Genomic DNA, 17,688 nt, shown 5'->3' with positions numbered 1-17,688 from the left:
TGCTTGATAGAGATGGTTTTTCTTGCAATTTTGCGAATAAGATTTGCAATATGTACAAGAATGAATGTTTGATTGGATGTGGACAACTTGAAAACGATCTATATAACTTAAAATTAAAAGACGTACCAATTAATTATGTTGATAAACCGGCAACAACAAATAAAAGGAAAAACGATAGTCAAAACCCGGCAAACCTTTGGCATGCTAGGCTAGGTCATATTTCCTCAAGGAGGATGAACAAGCTAGTGGGAGAGGGCATGTTTGATATGTCTGATATTAACTCTCTACCAACTTGTGAGTCCTGCCTAAAAGGAAAAATGACTAAAACTCCTTTCAAAGGAAAACCTGAGCGTAGTCAAAATCTGTTGGATTTGATCCATACAGAATTTTACGGCCCATTTAGTATTGGTACTAAATTTGGTCACACCTACTTCATCACCTTTACTGATGATTATTCTAGGTATGAGTATTTATATTTGATGAAATATAAGTCTGAATCATTTGAAAAGTTCAAAGAATTCAAGGCTGAAGTAAAAAACAAACTAGGTAAGAGTATTAAAGCACTTCGATCGGATCGAGGTGGAGAATACTTAAGTATTGAGTTTTTAGACTATCTAAAAGAGAATGAGATTCTCTCTCAGTGGACTCCTCCTATGACACCTCAGCTAAATGGTGTTTCGGAGCGTCGCAATTGAACTTTGTTGGACATTGTTCGATCTATGATGAGCTTCACTGAGCTCCCACCTTCGTTTTGGGGCTATGCACTTGAAACAGCGGTATTATTGTTGAACAATGTCCACACTAAAATAGTGAACAAAACTCCATATGAATTATGGGCTGGCAAAACTCCTAAGTATTCGTACTTGAGGATTTGGGGATGTCCTGCTTACGTGAAGCAGACAGTGGGAGATAAGTTGGATAGTCGATCCACCTTATGTTATTTTGTAGGGTATCCGAAGAATTCAATCGGATATTATTCTATCATCCTACTGAAACAAAAGTGTTTGTTTCGAAGAATGCCACCTTCATGGAGAAGGAGTTCTTACTTGATAAGAAAGGCAAGATGATGGAACTCGAAGAAATTCGAGAAGAACCCGAGATACAAAATAACGATCCCACACCTCAGGAACCAATAATTGACACGCCTCTTCCTAGAAGATCCGAGAGGACTTCTAGACCTCCTATTCTATATGGTCTACTTCTTGAAGGGGATCAAAGTGAACCCGACATTGGATGTGATCCAAAAAACTTCAAGGAAGCAATTTATGATGCTGATTCGAATTTATGGCTTGAAGCTATGCAGTCGGAAATAGACTCGATGCATACAAACCAATTTTGGTCTCTAGTAGATCCTCCCGATGGAATTGTTCCAATAGGGTGTAAATGGATCTACAAGAGAAAACTTGGGCCTGATGGTAAGGTACTGACCTACAAGGCACGATTGGTGGCAAAAAGTTATACTCGAAGACAAGGTGTTGACTATGATGAAACCTTTTCACCAGTCGCAATGTTCAAATCCATAAGAATCTTTATTGTCATAGCATCTTGGTATGACTATGAGATATGACAAATGGATGTGAAGACTGCATTTCTTAATGGAAACAATAAGGAAGAGATTTATATGATGCAGCCTGAGAGATTCACATCCATGGGAAGCGAGCATAAGGTATGCAAGCTTCAGGGATCAATTTATGGTCTCAAACAGGCTTCAAGAAGTTGGAACCAGAAATTTGATGAAACAATAAAGGACTTTGGTTTCATCAAGAACCCGGAGGAATCATGCGTGTACAAGAATGTAGTTAAGGATGCTGTGACGTTCTTAGTGCTTTATGTTGATGACATCCTACTCATTGGGAATGATGTAGGGATGTCGCAGTCAACAAAGATATGGTTATCAGGTAGATTCTCGATGAAGGACTTAGGTGAGGCGTCCTATATTCTAGGAATACAGATCTATAGAGATAGATCTAAGATAATGATAGGACTCATTCAAGCTACCTACATCGACACCATATTAAAAAGGTTCTCTATGGATGAATCCAAGAGAGGACATCTACCTATGTGTCATGGAGTTTCTCTATCCAAGTCGATGTCTCCCAAGACTGACGAAGAGATAGAGAAAATGACACACGTACCATATGCGTCAGCCATAGGTAGTATTATGTATGAGATGATATCTATCAGACCGGATGTAGCCTTTGCTCTGAGTGTCACGAGCAGATATCAAGCCAACCCCGATCAAATGCATTGGAAAGCCGTGAAGGATATTCTTAAGTACTTAAGAAGGACTAAAAATGTATTCATGGTTTATGGAGGAAGAGAATTGAAATTGGAAGGCTATACCGACTCTAGCTTCCAAAGCGACGTGGATGACTCGAAATCAACCTCTGGATTTGTATTCATGCTCAATGGCGGTGCTGTCTCTTAGAAGAGTTCCAAGCAGGATACCATAGCGGATTCCACCACTGAGGCAGAGTACATTGCAGCATCAGCTGCTGCTAAAGAGGCCGTTTGGATGAGAAATTTGTCCAAGAGTTGGGTGTAATTTCTGAAGCTGTTGGTCCAGTCCCGGTGTACTGTGACAACACTGGTGCCGTTGCTCAGGCAAAGGAACCAAGGTCTCATTAAAGATCCAAACACATACTGAGAAAATACCACATCATCCGAGAGATCGTGGAAAGAGGAGACATCACTATCGAGAGAGTGGTCTCTGCAGACAATATCGCTGATCCACTTACTAAGCCCTTGCCAGGACCATTGTTTGACAAACATCGTGAAGCAATGGGACTATGTAGTATGACTAGTTGGCTATAAGGCAAGTGGGAGATTGAAAGAGTTGATGCCCCGCTAGCCAAGTTGTGGCTAAGGCTTTGAGAGTCTCTTATTGTAAACAATCTTTGTTTAATATAATTTACATTCATTAATGGTATTTTCTTTATCTTTCTTCATAATGTTATATTGTGATATACTATTGTTGTTTTGATAAAGACCTTGAATATACTATAGTGTAAGTAAGATGAGATAGTGAATAGAGAGAGATAACTATCATGAAACACATCTTATATTCACTGTATATTCTAAACAGTTCCTAGTCAATTGAGCCGTCCGCAAATAAGGATAAGGATCGCTCGAGATTGAGACTAGCATTTGCGATGCCAAGTACCAAGTTTCATTGGTATGAAACACAGAGATGGTCAAAGCATGCAAATAGATATTCATATGATGAATGATCGAACTACCCTATTCGGACTTTCCAAGTGGTTATTATTAATTGAGTGGATAAGTCCGCGGTTTTGGTTGTACACCATTAGTCCTTAAGTACTTTAAACATCATTGAGACTCTATATGCTAGTACTGTACTTTGACTCGTTTATCGACTCTATGAGAGTCATCAGGTGTCGGGATTGGGTACAATTACGACACATATAGGAGTCGATGCTTTGTTGTCAAGGATTCACCACACGCTTGCGAGTGTGGATATCCTATGCGATCTCAGGAGATATTAGTGTGACAAATCTCTGGCCAGAGTACTCGATGTGATTTAGGTTACTTGGTTTCCTAGTAGCACGTGCGATGTCACTATTTGATCTTCAAGATGCATTGCATAGTTATCGAATCTCCAACGAATCTCGATGTACCAATGGTTGTTGATTCGATCGGGATATTTGGATGAAAGGACCGTATTGTACGCTAACCAAAACCTACAGGTTCTTGCAGGCACTATCAGTGATACCTAGGAAATCATGGGGCGATGTTGCTAGGCGCTTTTACCATGATTCGATGGGTAAGTCGGAAATTGTTGTTCCGAGTCACAAGGAGTTGTGAGCCCACAGCTAGCTGTATCCCTGAACCATTGAGGGTCACACAAGTAATGGATTACTAATCCCCGTTGAAATAGTTAAATTTAAAGAGTTAAATTTAGCAAAAGAGAAGTTGGACTTCTTAACTAAAGGGAGTGAAATTTCCTAAAATGACATAGGGATGAGAATTTTTGGAAATCATTGAATTCGGATTCAGAAAAATTATCTTGACTTTAAAAGCTGCAGAAATGGTTTCTATGCACAATGGTGAAATTGGTTTATCATTCTGAGTCACGATGAATTTTATATTAATTTCTGAACATGCGGGTTTTGCTTGTCAGGGTTGAACTTATGACTAATGGGCCCTAAGGTGTTAGCAGCCCACATTATAAATAAGTTATTGCAGTACAGAAATTAGACACACAACCTCATAATTGACAGAGCAATTTTCGAAAATCCTAGAAGAGTTCTAAGGAGAATTCGAAAATCCTGTCTCCCTTTTGAGAGAGAATTCAGTCTGTGATTTTTGGAAAATTACATTCTGAATTGACAGATCAAATCTGTAAATCTCTTCGATAAACATCCGATTGATTTCTAGTGCAATCAATCAGAGGGTTTTAGTTTTCTATTCGTGGACCTAATTCAGGAGATTGATCGAGCGAGTCATCAGTTCCTGGATTTACAACAAGAGCAGATTAATCTGTTGGTGTCCATAACCAAGCCATAGCTTGAAGAGGTAAAATATTAATTGTTATTATTATTTTACATGTTGATTTTAAACGTTAGGATTTGATACCCATGATATGGAATAGTTTCATATAAGAAAATAAAAATTTTTAAACTTTCGCTGCTCCGGGTATCAGATCACACTGAGCTGAAAACGTGTTCCAACACGCAATATAAGGGTGCACCATATTACTTTGGACTTTCTACTATTTGTGCATGCAATCACGAGACTAGAGGAGAATCTTAGCTATGAAGGAATCTTAACAACTGAAATAAGGGATTTGAAAGAGACTGAAAGATAGCACATACTTAAATCATATTCTGAGGTCGGGGAATCGTGTCGCAATCGCTAGCCTTTTTTGCAATTTCCTCCCCGACCCTTTTTGTCAGGGTCGCTTGAGAGTTTTCTATTTGTTTGATTGATCGTGTAATTTCGTATATTACGTTTGATTAATAATATCCGATCTTTCCTTTTAGTATATTTGTATATATATATATAATTTTCCTCTTTTAAAATTAAAAACTATCATATTAAAAATAAAAAAACAGATTAAAAAATAAGGTAAAATAATTAGTGTTGTATATATAGTAATATATTTATAATAATTAAAATATTAAATCATTTTCGCCCGCCCAAGCCTCAGAGATGAAAAAACTACTCAATATATAGTAATAGATTTATAATTATTAAAGTATTAAATCATTTTCATCATCCCAAGCTTTAGACATGAAGAAACTACTCAATGCATACGTAAGGAACAGAAGCTTGTTCACTACACTCAACAATCGATATCCGCAGATGCCACTTCCGCCGCCACCGCCGCCCGGCCATTACTGAGCACGGCGTCGGAGTGGGCTGTGGCTACCAGGGCGAAGCCAGTCCCACTATCAGGAAGGAAGGCAGTAGCTATAAGTGGTTACATATTGTACGCTGTAGAGAGATTTCGGAATCAGGAATTCTGCAAGAAGGTCAAAGAACTTAAATGAGACATTGCAAAAGTCCAACTCGCTAATGGAAAATCTAATCTTGCATATTGAAGCATCGAACATCGAATCCAAGAAGTGGCATCAAGATTGGACGACTACTGTCATCACAATGATCATGTGATCAACACCAAACACGAGGACAACAATTGGGTACAGAGACTTGTGGTTGGTTCTGGTAAGTTTTTTCGGCGTCAAACTATTGTTGATGAATGACGATATATGGAACATTACTTCTTGAAAAAAAGGGTTGACCCCAAAGGGGACCCCATTTCACATGAGTTAGAGGCCCATTGGTTATGTGAAGGTTAAATTGAAGGATGTGCACGAGCGACAGAGACCTGTAGGAGAGAGCAACATGGTCAACCCCCAGAGCATACCCTACAATATTTCAGCTGGGAATATACTCCACACGAGGATCGAACCCGCAACGCTGGAAAATCTTTTCCCATGTCACCTCAGGCCTTACCAACTCGCCTATGACCCTGTGGGTGATATATAGAACATTACTGTTGATATGGAAGATGGATTCAAGATTGTTCACTGTGTACTTCTGTTGATGGAACAAGTCTAAGACAATTTTACTTTTACTATTCATGATAATTGATTAGATTTTTACTTCACATGATACTTATATTTCGATCAAGAAATTTTAAGGAATTTCATTCCGTTTTGTTCAGCATAGAAGCAAAACATCCAGTAGAAGGTAATTGATGTATTAATCGAGTTAGTATAGTTAATTACAAAGTTAAATAATTAGGTTGAAATTATATATATAAAAAATAAAAATTAAAGGTTTAGACATTAATTGTATCTTTAATTTTTTTTAGAGAAAACTGTAATTTTGGTCCTGTATGTTTGTCACTTTGCGATTTTAGTTCTCTATGTTTTCATATTTTAGTTTTAATCCTGTATGTTTTGATTTTTGACACTTTCAGTCCTTTTTATTCGAAAATACTTACGTGACACTGTACACGTCAGCTTCACATCAGCACTGCATTGGTGTCACATCAGCGCCACATCGGAAAAATGACTAAAATTGCCAAAAAAATAAAGATAGCGGACTAAAACTGAAATATAAAAATATAGAGGACCAAAATCGCAAAATAACAAATATATAGGACCAAAAAAGCAATTTTCCCTTTTTTTTATAACAAAGTATAACAACATACATTCTTCTTCTTCAACATATCTTCAATCTCGAGTTTTTATTTCTTTGTTTGTTTTTGAAATCTTCAGCAGACTGACCTCTCGAATTAGCCTTATTAGCCTATATAGTTTTTTCCCCACTCAAACCATACTCAACAATTTTAAAATTTAAATTTTTATTTCACACGGCATTTTATGTTTTTTTAAATAAAATTGTGGCCCGACCATATTTTTAATACAATGGCCCCGCTTGGTTTCAAAAGCCAGGCCAAAAAAGCACTTTTTTAAGTGCTTTTTATTTAATAAAGTGTTTGGTTGACCATAAAAGTGCTTAAATAAGCACTTTTTTTAAGTCAAAATTAGAGCTTTTTCAAAAGCAAAAAATTATAGCTTAAAAAAGTGCTTTTTTTTAAAATGTCTACCAAATCCAAACGTGACCAATGTATGGTTAGAATTTGATTCACTAGTAAAAGTGAGTTTCAAAACATTTCACATAGCGGTGAAAGCAGAGCAGAAAGTTCATCATCGATGAATAAAGTTCGTATTGATTTGAGAATGAATTTCTTAGAGAGATCACCCAATCAACATCCTGAATCACATCCAAGGATTCTGCAATAAACTGTGGGTCATAAACAAAAGATTATAAGCGGCTTGTAGTTCGTCATGAAGCTTCACTCATATTAAATCCATGGTTTAAAATTATGGCTACTTAAGAGAACATTTACTCTTATTACATAAAGTGACGAGAGGAAGACAGTGATTTAAACAAACAAAGTCAGAACGTACTTTTCATATGGTCATAGATCTTTTAAAAAATTTCATCCGTAATGAAATAAAAGGTAGTTAGAAATACAAATTCTAACAAAGAATAACCAACACTTGCTTTGATAATCATGTCATCCCATGTCTCTTGATATAATGGATCCTCCTTTAGGTCTTCCGGATCACTCACATAAGCTTTCATTTTGGTAATCTAGAGCTTGCACAATGCCAATCATAAAATTATAAAGATTAAGAAATCTAGTACATGAAATATCATATGATAGTGTATGAATATATCAATATATCAATAAATTACCCCGGAGACATGTCAATGAGGCTGAGCCTATTCAACATGAGAGCATTCGATGCTATTCTACCCAAAAAAAAGGTTCAAAAAACAAGCTAATGCAGGGTCAATTGCAAAACTTTAAAGAAACATCGAATAGTTTTTTTTTATTTTTTATTATTATTAGAAATTGACTTGCGCTTACAATAGGAGGAAATGCTCCACTCAACAAGGAAAATTTTATTTTTCGAATTTGTTTCTCTCTGAATAAAAGGACCACCCTCCCCTCCTGATGACAACGATGGAAAGTTCTCTTGAACTACCCACAAATTTCGAGCTTTAACACTAAAGTCATCAACGCCATATTTTCCAGCGTGGACATGAGGATGTTTGGCCTTATTGCTGACTGTGTTGTTGCCAAGAATGCATGAGATACCCTACAAGAGCATTGTGAAGGGTTTGAAAGTGTCAAGAGAACAAACATGAGGTTACTGAATTCAAAGTTTGAAAACCTTCGTATGAATGATAACGTCTTCGAGAGTTGGTTAACGTTACTGAGGCATTCACCCTTGGAGAACCAATTGCCGATGAAAGACTTGTGAATAAAGTCCCCGATCACTTGGAAACCGAAAGAAACTGCTATATATTGAAGACAAAATTAATTAAAACCTAGAAAAGATTGATATTTCTCAGGCTCGTTTCAAAGCCATCGATCAAAAACCACAAAAGTAACCAGTTAAGGAAACCCCCGTAAATATGAGAAAAGAAACAATGCATTCAGGTGAGAATTTCCACAAAAAAAAAACGGTTAAATAATCACCAACCGGAATTTTCTATTTTTTTTTTTTAGTATAGTCAGGGCGAAAAGGCGTAAGCGGTTTTAGCAAGTCAATCCCTTTCCCGCTTAGCTATGAAGCAAGACACTTTATTCCCGGCCCTATCAAAATAAATGCAAGGTTACCTGGTGTCGATTGCTTTTATCTTGAGTGAAGATCTCCAATTATCATAGATTCCCGTCTTCAAATCATCTACTCACCGTAGAGATTTCAATAAACTTTTACATCCCAGTTAATGATCTATAATAATCCCTCTGTCTACGTTCATATATATTTGATATCAAGATACTTGTTGTGTTATCTTAGAAATGATTGCCACACAAACCACATACAATTTGGTCTTGCAAAAAAAGAATTCAATTCTTGCCGCGACTTTGCCAATACTATTCTGTTTCAAACTCAAGACACCGATATACTACCAAACAACATATCACACATATTTTAGTTGGTACGTGAAATTTAAAAATCTAATGATTTTCGACTAGTTCTATGTCAAAATGAATAACTGGACTCTTACATTTAAAATGTGATTTTTGTATCATATTTCCTTAATTATTTATTTTATTTGACAGTTATATCTCATATATATAATATAAAAATTATATATGTCGAACAAAAATAAATTTCAAATTCATCATCATCATTATCATTATTAATTTTATTATTATATTAAACCAACAGAAAAAAGGGACTGTCTTTTGGTAATGGGCCATGAAAGATTCTATGTTTCGTCAAAGTTTCATTTCATTTAAAGCTCTAGTTTTCACTTCTTACCATTCTTGTTCTATCGGCCTATTTTTAACAGAAACATAATATAAAAAAGGTGCAAGTATTCTCTTGAAGTTTTCTTTGTAGTTTCCTTTCCTAAAAATATGAAGAGCGTGAAAGGGTACTGTTAATAATCCCGCAGGTACTGAAACCATTAAAAGAACACCCAATAAGCTAAGCAGTGGGAATTCTAAACATTCCCCGGGGGAAAAATAGAGATGTCTCCTACGTTACCCATAATATGTGGAAGTATCGACGTAATTTCATACCTCGGGCCGGACGGAGATTGGCCCTCGAGTGCAAAGGCAGAAGGGAGCTTGACTGCAAGACCCACCTGTCGAGCAGGGACGACTTATGGATTTGGTCAGGGAGATGCAGAAATAGTACCAATTGGGTTTTTTATAAACGGAGCCTGGATATTTCATTTTTTTAGTCCAACCAAAAAACGGAAGGATGAGAGAAAGAAAGAAAAAGAATATCAATAGTGATAGGGAAAGAGAACGTAATCAAGTGACGTGTTAAAGAAACTGTGAAAGTAGAATTTCTAAACAAATTGCATAAAATTTAGCTTTAAAAACCCGACATCGATTCTGAAATGAATTTTAATTCCTTGAAATTCTCGACCTTAATTATATTGCATATTATTTGGTTTTTTTTCTAGACAAAATTAATAGATATGTTAAATATTCTATGAATAATTCGAAATCTATAGGATAGATATTTGTCATGATCAAATATATCTTGATAAAGAATTATATTGATATATTCTTATGTGATAATGTCAAGATATGATTTGATATATTAAAATAGAGTTTTATCTCTACTTATAATTGTTTCCTTATTTTTGTAGGACTATATTCATGAAAATCAACAAGACTTGGATTTCAATCTATATAAAGAGATTTCCACGCACAAGTTCAAGAGACTTGTGATGACAACTCGTACAGTATTCATTGAAGAATTCCGGTTGAAGAGTACAAGGTTTATGAAGACACTTTTGTAGTCGTTGTTACTACGTCGTTCATATTGAAGACATCGAAAACAACATTTAGTGCATAGTATTGATCGAAGATTTCATCCCTTCAAATTTAGGCTACAGAAGTGACTTGAGCAAAGGCGTCACGGCAATTCCACTGTGCGGAAACCTTTGGATTTTAACAAAAACTTGCATGTATAATCCACCTTCTGATTTGGACCTCCTTAAAAAAAAGCCTGAAATACAGGGTTTTCAATTGGGCTTCTCAAATGGGCCCCTGGGCCCACTAACCACGTGAAGTGGTCGACTGTACAGTACATATATATATTATTAAGTAAAGACTAAAGAGAGGCTGGGGGTGCTTAGTACTAAAATCTACCCTAATCTCCTCTCAACCAATCAGCTATCGCCTCCCACGTGGGTCTACTGAACCCCACCGTTTTCATGACATCACCTGATCTCCACCCAATTAACTTTTTGTTAAAGTATAGTATTCTCAATTAATGCGCTTCCCCATACTTCTGAATCCATATATATTTTAGTGAAAAAAAATTTCATTTCATGTTTCAATTTTAGTTAATACTTGATAATATAACATCAAAGTTATGAGTTTGAGACAAGATTTTAAGTTCAAATCCGATCATATATAAACAACGCACATCTCATTTGACATTTTTATTGTATGCATATATCCGTGAGACGGATCAAACCCATGTCAATATTTTATACAAGAAGCAACGAGAGAGTTTTTGTGTTAATAATATATATAACGTCAACATCGTGGTTTCCTTGTTTGTTTTCACATCCCAACGTTTTCAACGTCTGTGGTTCCATTAATGCAAGCTTTTGGAGCTATAATATTTTAAATATCAGCAAGTACCAAATCATTAATTTCCCAAATTTCCGAATCCGATTCTCCATCTACCTACCCACCAACCCTCTAATTTCTTTCTTTCACAATAGTTTTCAAGAACACCCATAATTCCATTTCATATATTCACATGGCATCAGACTCTTCTGCTCAATACATCCACAAGGTAAACTAACTATCTTTCTTTTCTTGATTAGTTCTTTGCATATTCGAAAGAGATCGATCGAATACGGATTAAAAACTAATCTCTAGTCGATGGATTCTTGAGGTGTAAATAATTTCATAACGAATTAATTAATTAATAATTATACTGAATTTTCGTAGTACTTATAACAATATTGTATGTTTATTGCAAATAATCAATGGTTTAAATTGTGGAGATAATATAATTCATGAACAGGTACAACACTTGATAGAGAAGTGCATGACGTTCAACATGAGCAAAGAGGAATGCATGGAAGCACTCTCCAGACATGCAAATATCCAGCCAGTAATTACCTCCACAGGTTTGTGATTTCAGTACTACTAGTACTTGTATGTTGTGCTTATTTGTTTCTGAAATGTATTATAGTTTAAAAGACACGTGGCGCAAGTCGAGTTGTGTGATCACGTTATATATGGGTCCGAGTCGGTATAAGAAATTGATCTATTGAACAACTACTTCGTATCTGTTATCGTATATATTAACCATTATAAAATCAACCAACTCTTAGTCGTTAGAGAAATGTGTGATCATAGCATACCATCTTATGAATGTGACTGTGAGTACAGAGTACTTCACTTTATTATAAATAAAATAATGCAAGTAGAAGATATTAAATATGGTATCAAATGTTTATGTTATAATTATTAACGGCAATAATATAATGGGCTTGAACAGAGTAAATTAATAATTAAATGATAGGTTTATTGTGAAATATGGATATTCATCATTGAGAATTTGAGATGGCCGGATAAAATTCATATATATAAAAAGATAATATTTTCCATAAGTTGGTCGATTAAGAAACTCATATCACAAAATTAATCCGTCAAAATGATTTCTCGAGAGTTTTTATGATAATTAAATATGTACACATTCACTTTCAATTTTAGTCATTTAAATTGTCTTGTGTTGGATTTTAATTTGTTTAAAATTCCATATAGTAACTTTAGTTTTTTTTTTAAAAAAAAAAATTTGGTTTCGTTTTCCTCAAACCAATAAATCTATTGAATCTTGTTCATTTGGGGATGCTGTGGTGTCAAAACGACACCACAGCACCATTTTCTTTTCGTTTTTTAAAAATATATTTTAATTCTTTTTTTTTACACTTTAGACTTTTTGTTTTGTTTTGTTTTATTTTTATTTTTTAATACATTATAATTATATATATATATATACTAGTTTTTTTATCATGTCAAATTTTATTGTTATAATTTATACTTTTAGATTGATAATTTTTGCACTACTACAAAATTTTCTTCTTTAATATATATATATATATATATATATATATATATATATATATATATATATATATATATATTATTTATAATTTAGTTTTTTGGGCTTTTAGTTTTAATCTTTCTTTTATTCCCTATAAAAATTTTCATTTTTAAAATTTTTTTAGCCTATTTTCTAATATATTTTATTTGTTTTATTTAGTTTTTTGGACTTTTTTTTGGAATTTTGTTTCTCTTTCTTTTGGGAGGAAGACATAGTTTGTGTTTTATTTTTACTTATTTTTCACATGTTTGATTATTCCTTTTTTTTTTTCTTCTATTCATTTTAAAAAAAAATTACAACAGGAAATGAGAATATTTGAATATAAAACGTTTGATTTTTTTGAACATTTGTATTTAATTTTTTTTATAATTGTCTGGTTACCGAAATTATTTATTTTTGGAGTAAAACATATAATTATTTATTTTTATTTCTTTATTGACATATTTAATCAGTTGGTGTATTATTATATTATATTATATATTGTAAAAAGATAAATTGTAACAAAAAAAATTAATACAAGAAAATTTGACAATATAAAAAAAATAAAAACATTAGACTGTATTAAAAAAAATATAAAAAAAATAAAAGACAAATAAATGAAATCAAAAAATATATAAAATATTTGTTTTAAAAAAATGAAAATGGTGGTGTGGTGTCGTTTTGACACCGCATCATCACCTACTGTGGCAAGGGCCACAGTAGGGGATCCATTCCTGTTAAAATTTGGCACTTCCTTTTACATGACTTACTTGACAAGAATAAAACCTATATTAATGATGCACGTTAAAATCTTCCGGCTAAGCAAAAATAATAGCGCGAGTTGCTTTATTTTGTCTTATTATTTTTGCTTGATGAATTTCAATGTGTGTAATATAGGCTTTATATATTCTCACCATATGAGCCTCAAAAACAATATTCGATGGGTTGAGTAGCTTCCGACAAAAAAATTACCGAATAAAATTATTTTTTTCCTAAAAAATTTGAGTATGCGATGAAAACCAAACTTGAAAGAGTTACAAGACTAAAATTTAAACAGACTAATTTAATCACATAACCAAAAATATCCTTTAATTTTACCTATAAATTAATATTCATATATATACTCTATATTAATTATTTGTGATTGTATTTAAAACATATCGCAGTGTGGAAGGAGCTGGAGAAAGAGAATAAAGAGTTCTTTGAAGCCTACACCAAGAAAAGAGAGGAGAAAGCAACTGAAATAGCGGAGACAACTCAAAGACTCCACGAGATACTATTGGATTCTTCCGAGAAAGATTCAAAAGATGGTTAATATATATATGACAAGAGTACGTACGTTATTTTGGACTCTCTAGGCTATGTTTTTTCAGGAGGACATTTGCTAGATAGCTAACATTATACTTTTCGACCAAAGTATATATAGACGGTAAATTATAGAAAATTAAAGAAGAAAATTAATTTTCCTTGTTCAATTTTGGTGTTGATACATTGATTTTTAATTTTCAGCTCTTTTGGTCAAATTGTTGGTGTGACAACTGAAAATTACGGTGATGTGATTTTAGAAAATGCTGAATAATCAAACTATCATGCAATATTTTGATCAAAATAATCGAAAATTAAAAGTTCGTTTATCAAAATCGAACTTTTGAAATCTAATTATGGAGTGCTAAAATAAAATAAAAAATAGAAGAGTTAATAGAAAAGAAAATTCATTTTCCCAAATAAAACCCAACTTTTATTGAAAACGAGAGATTATAGTTTTTTTTAAATTCAATTTCATCATTCCTTTCCTCGACTGAGGTGATTGTTCGTTATTTTTCATTTTGGATTGGATCATGTTTTTATTTTCTTATCTATATATATGATCTACTGGGGCGGCTAGAATGCAAATACATTCAAAAGTTGAATAATTTTTTTCAAAGATATTAATTATTACATGTCTACTATTGTAATTAATGAATTTTGATGGGAAATTTTGTCATATCTTCGATCATCAATCCCTTCAGCTACAGTAAATTTGGTGGTATATGAAGTATTGTGTGGTAGGAAGAAAAGATCAGTACCGCGGGAGGACAAAGCATGAGAATGAAATGTTGTAATGGTTGCGCCACACGGTCTACATCGACGTCGGATTGGTGAAGCACGTGAACGTCTTTGCGACATTAGAGCTTATTTTGAGAGTTGAGGTCGGGAAAAGTAGAGAAATTTAAAAACTTTGATTGTTTGAAAATATTTTAAGGAAAAAAATATATATGAAGAAATATGTTATAGATCATTGGAGTGACATTTTGATCTTTCCAAATATGGATGAAATTTAAGGAAAGACTAAATTTAGAATCTATGAAAAAAATGATCAGACGTACGTATGGTGGGGAGAATAACGTGTTTTTTCACAAATTTAATTTTAAAAAAATAATTAGTTGAACAAATAATACATGCATGGAGATATTGCAATATTACTTTAAAACGTTGTTGTGAACAGCGGACTCTGCTCAGGGTCTGCTTAAAAAAACAACGGACGCTGCAGGACTTGCAAATTCCCCATGTGCAATTTCTTTTTCCTTTTTTTTTTGTTTTTTAATTAGTTATATAATTAATTATATTTTGTAAAATTATTATTTATTAGTATTAGTATGATAATTTTTTTTATAAAAAAATTTAAATTTAAATTTTTGATGACTGGACTGAGAAATTATTAAAAAAATAAAATTAAAAATTTACGGTTAAAAAAATTAGATTGATGAAATAAATTTTTTTGATCACATATATTTATAAAAAAAAATTAGTTAACCTAAATAAACATATTTTCATTAAATTTATTTTATATTATATTTTTTAAATATAAATTCTATTTTTAACTTAACTTTTGGTTAGCAAAGTTATATATTTATTTTAATTCGTTTGGATTTATAGAGGTCCATCGGTTATGTGGATAAATTAAGTGGAGTTAATTTATATCTATTCGGGTCGAATTGATGCAAAAATGCTATTAGAAAATTTTTCAACCCGAACTTGAGTCGACACGAAATCATCTCGAAAATTGTGAACTCGAACCGACCCGAATATATCTAAATTAATCCTCTTGGCCTATCCATAGAATTGAAAAACTTTGCATCAATTCGACCCGAATAGATATGAATTAACTCCATTAGATTTATCCACAGAACCGATGGACCTTTACAAATCCAAACGAATTAAAATAAATATATAACTTTGCTAACCAAAAATTAAGTTAAAAATAGAATTTATATTTAAAAATATAATATAAAATAAATTTAATGAAAATATGTTTATTTAGATTAACTAATTTTTTTTATAAATATATCTGATCAAAAAAATTTATTTAACCGTAAATTTTTAATTTTATTTTCTTAATAATTTCTCAGTTCGGTCATCGAAAATTTAAATTTAAATTTTTTAGAAAAAAATTATCATAGTAATACTAAATAAATAATAATTTTACAAAATATAATTAATTATATAACTAATTAAAAAACAAAAAAGAAAAAGAAAATGAAATTTGCACATGGGGACTTGCAATTTGCAAGCGTCCGCTGTTTTTTAAGCGGACTCTGATTTTGGCAGGGTCCGCTATTGGCAACGGCGTTTTGAAGTAGTATTGCAATATCTCCATGCATGCATTATTTGTGCAACTAATTATTTTTTTAAATTAAATTTATAAAAAACCCGGAGAATAACACTTTGATTAATTGTTCATCATTGTCTTATTTGATGTTTGGTTTAATAAAGATTAATGGCATACACATCATTATCTTATTCATGTATATTGATCGGTTACAACACAAAATAAGTTAACTTACATTATGATTTTGCTAATTTTCCACATTAAATATATGATCAGAAGGTGACAAATTTTGCTGGATTTTTTTCCTTCTGCGTTTAGAGTGAAACTTACAATATAATATATGAATGTATCAAAACGCCGTTTCACACTTTCACTTTTTAAATTTCATTCATGAAGATAAATGAATATTTTGAATACCACTTGTAGAACACGTGAATTTGGATATCTATGCAGTGGTAGAATATTGTCCTCTTTGTGTCATAAATTCTTATGAATATCTCGACATGATATGATATTATTCATTTTGGATTTTAAATAATTATAAATTTGTTTTTGAACTTCACACAAAATGTCTCACAACATTGGAGATATCATTCCATATATTAAAACATGATCTTCATGTTAATATTCCAATATGGGACTTTTATATTCCCTATAATTTTTTATATGAAAACTAGTTGAGGCCGCCATTGAAATTGTGTAAAAATGATGCTAAAAAGTTATTTATGTGAGGTTCTGAAAGATGAAAGATGGCCTATGATACATTTTGAGATATCATCTGATGTATTCCGAGATGTATCTCTTTTTTATATGAACCCAGGCCGAGATTTATGAGCAATAAACAGATTGTCAATGATAGTTGTGTCAGATAATTACTATCGGAGATGAGTCTGTTAGATAATCATTATTTTAATATGGGTCAAATCTCATCAAATCATGAGTCTTATCCTGTATGGATATGGACCAACATCATGGGATAAACGGTTTAACAATTTAAATAATAAGAAATTATTATTATATACATATCTTATGATTTTTTTTTTTCGTATTTACAGAGATACTCTAAGAGGTTTCTACTCTCCCTTTTATGATTATTTTTTCATCGTTCTCTTTTATTTTTTCTCCATGTTTTCTTTTCCTAACTTAGATTTAGGAGGGTCATGACGGTAGAAATCCTGACATCTCTAACTGATTTATTCATGATAATTTTCAAAGGATGACTGACGAAAAAACACTAAAGAGAAAAAAACCAAATTTTGGAAGCACGTCAATGAAGCTTTTGCAACATTTTTAATTCAGAGTTTTTTTTAGAGTACATATATAATATTTATCTAAATTACAATCATATAAAGTACTTGTCCGTACTACGGACGAGACTTGAGTGTGACCTCGAGATGTGCTTATCTCGAACAGAAGAATTACCAATAAAACATCTACATCTACCTAAATAAATTTGAAAAACTACCCACGGTCAGC

The 17,688-nt window shown here is 32.6% G+C and overlaps 1 protein-coding gene and 1 long non-coding RNA gene across 2 annotated transcripts; one reads left to right on the top strand and one right to left on the bottom strand.

The window, feature by feature from the left end:
- Positions 1 to 7,582: 7,582 nt before the first annotated feature.
- LOC140892517 (uncharacterized) lies at positions 7,583 to 9,761 on the bottom strand. Its single transcript, XR_012152844.1, has 3 exons — positions 9,581 to 9,761; positions 8,220 to 8,801; positions 7,583 to 8,144 (listed from the first exon to the last, which is right to left on the bottom strand). It is a non-coding gene; the product is annotated as an uncharacterized lncRNA (long non-coding RNA).
- Positions 9,762 to 11,199: 1,438 nt separating this feature from the next.
- LOC140893504 (uncharacterized) lies at positions 11,200 to 13,988 on the top strand. The gene is made up of 3 exons (XM_073302583.1): positions 11,200 to 11,324; positions 11,559 to 11,664; positions 13,790 to 13,988. Exons 1-3 carry the CDS (start codon positions 11,289 to 11,291, stop codon positions 13,936 to 13,938), a joined length of 291 nt encoding a protein of 96 aa, XP_073158684.1. The 5' UTR covers positions 11,200 to 11,288; the 3' UTR covers positions 13,939 to 13,988.
- Positions 13,989 to 17,688: the final 3,700 nt, after the last annotated feature.

The sequence above is a fragment of the Henckelia pumila genome, chromosome 3, assembly GCF_033568475.1.
Source record: "Henckelia pumila isolate YLH828 chromosome 3, ASM3356847v2, whole genome shotgun sequence".
NCBI classification, from domain to species: domain Eukaryota; kingdom Viridiplantae; phylum Streptophyta; class Magnoliopsida; order Lamiales; family Gesneriaceae; genus Henckelia; species Henckelia pumila.
Note: the sequence above shows the minus strand (reverse complement) of the source record. Positions and strands in the feature narration are given on the sequence as shown.

Bases quoted from the DNA above. Each gene is read 5' to 3' on its own strand.
- LOC140893504 (XM_073302583.1), top strand. From the start codon at position 11,289: ATGGCATCAGACTCTTCTGCTCAATACATCCACAAG. The intron at 11,325-11,558 runs GTAAACTAACTA...ATTCATGAACAG, and splicing joins CTGCTCAATACATCCACAAG to GTACAACACTTGATAGAGAA. The intron at 11,665-13,789 runs GTTTGTGATTTC...AACATATCGCAG, and splicing joins GCCAGTAATTACCTCCACAG to TGTGGAAGGAGCTGGAGAAA.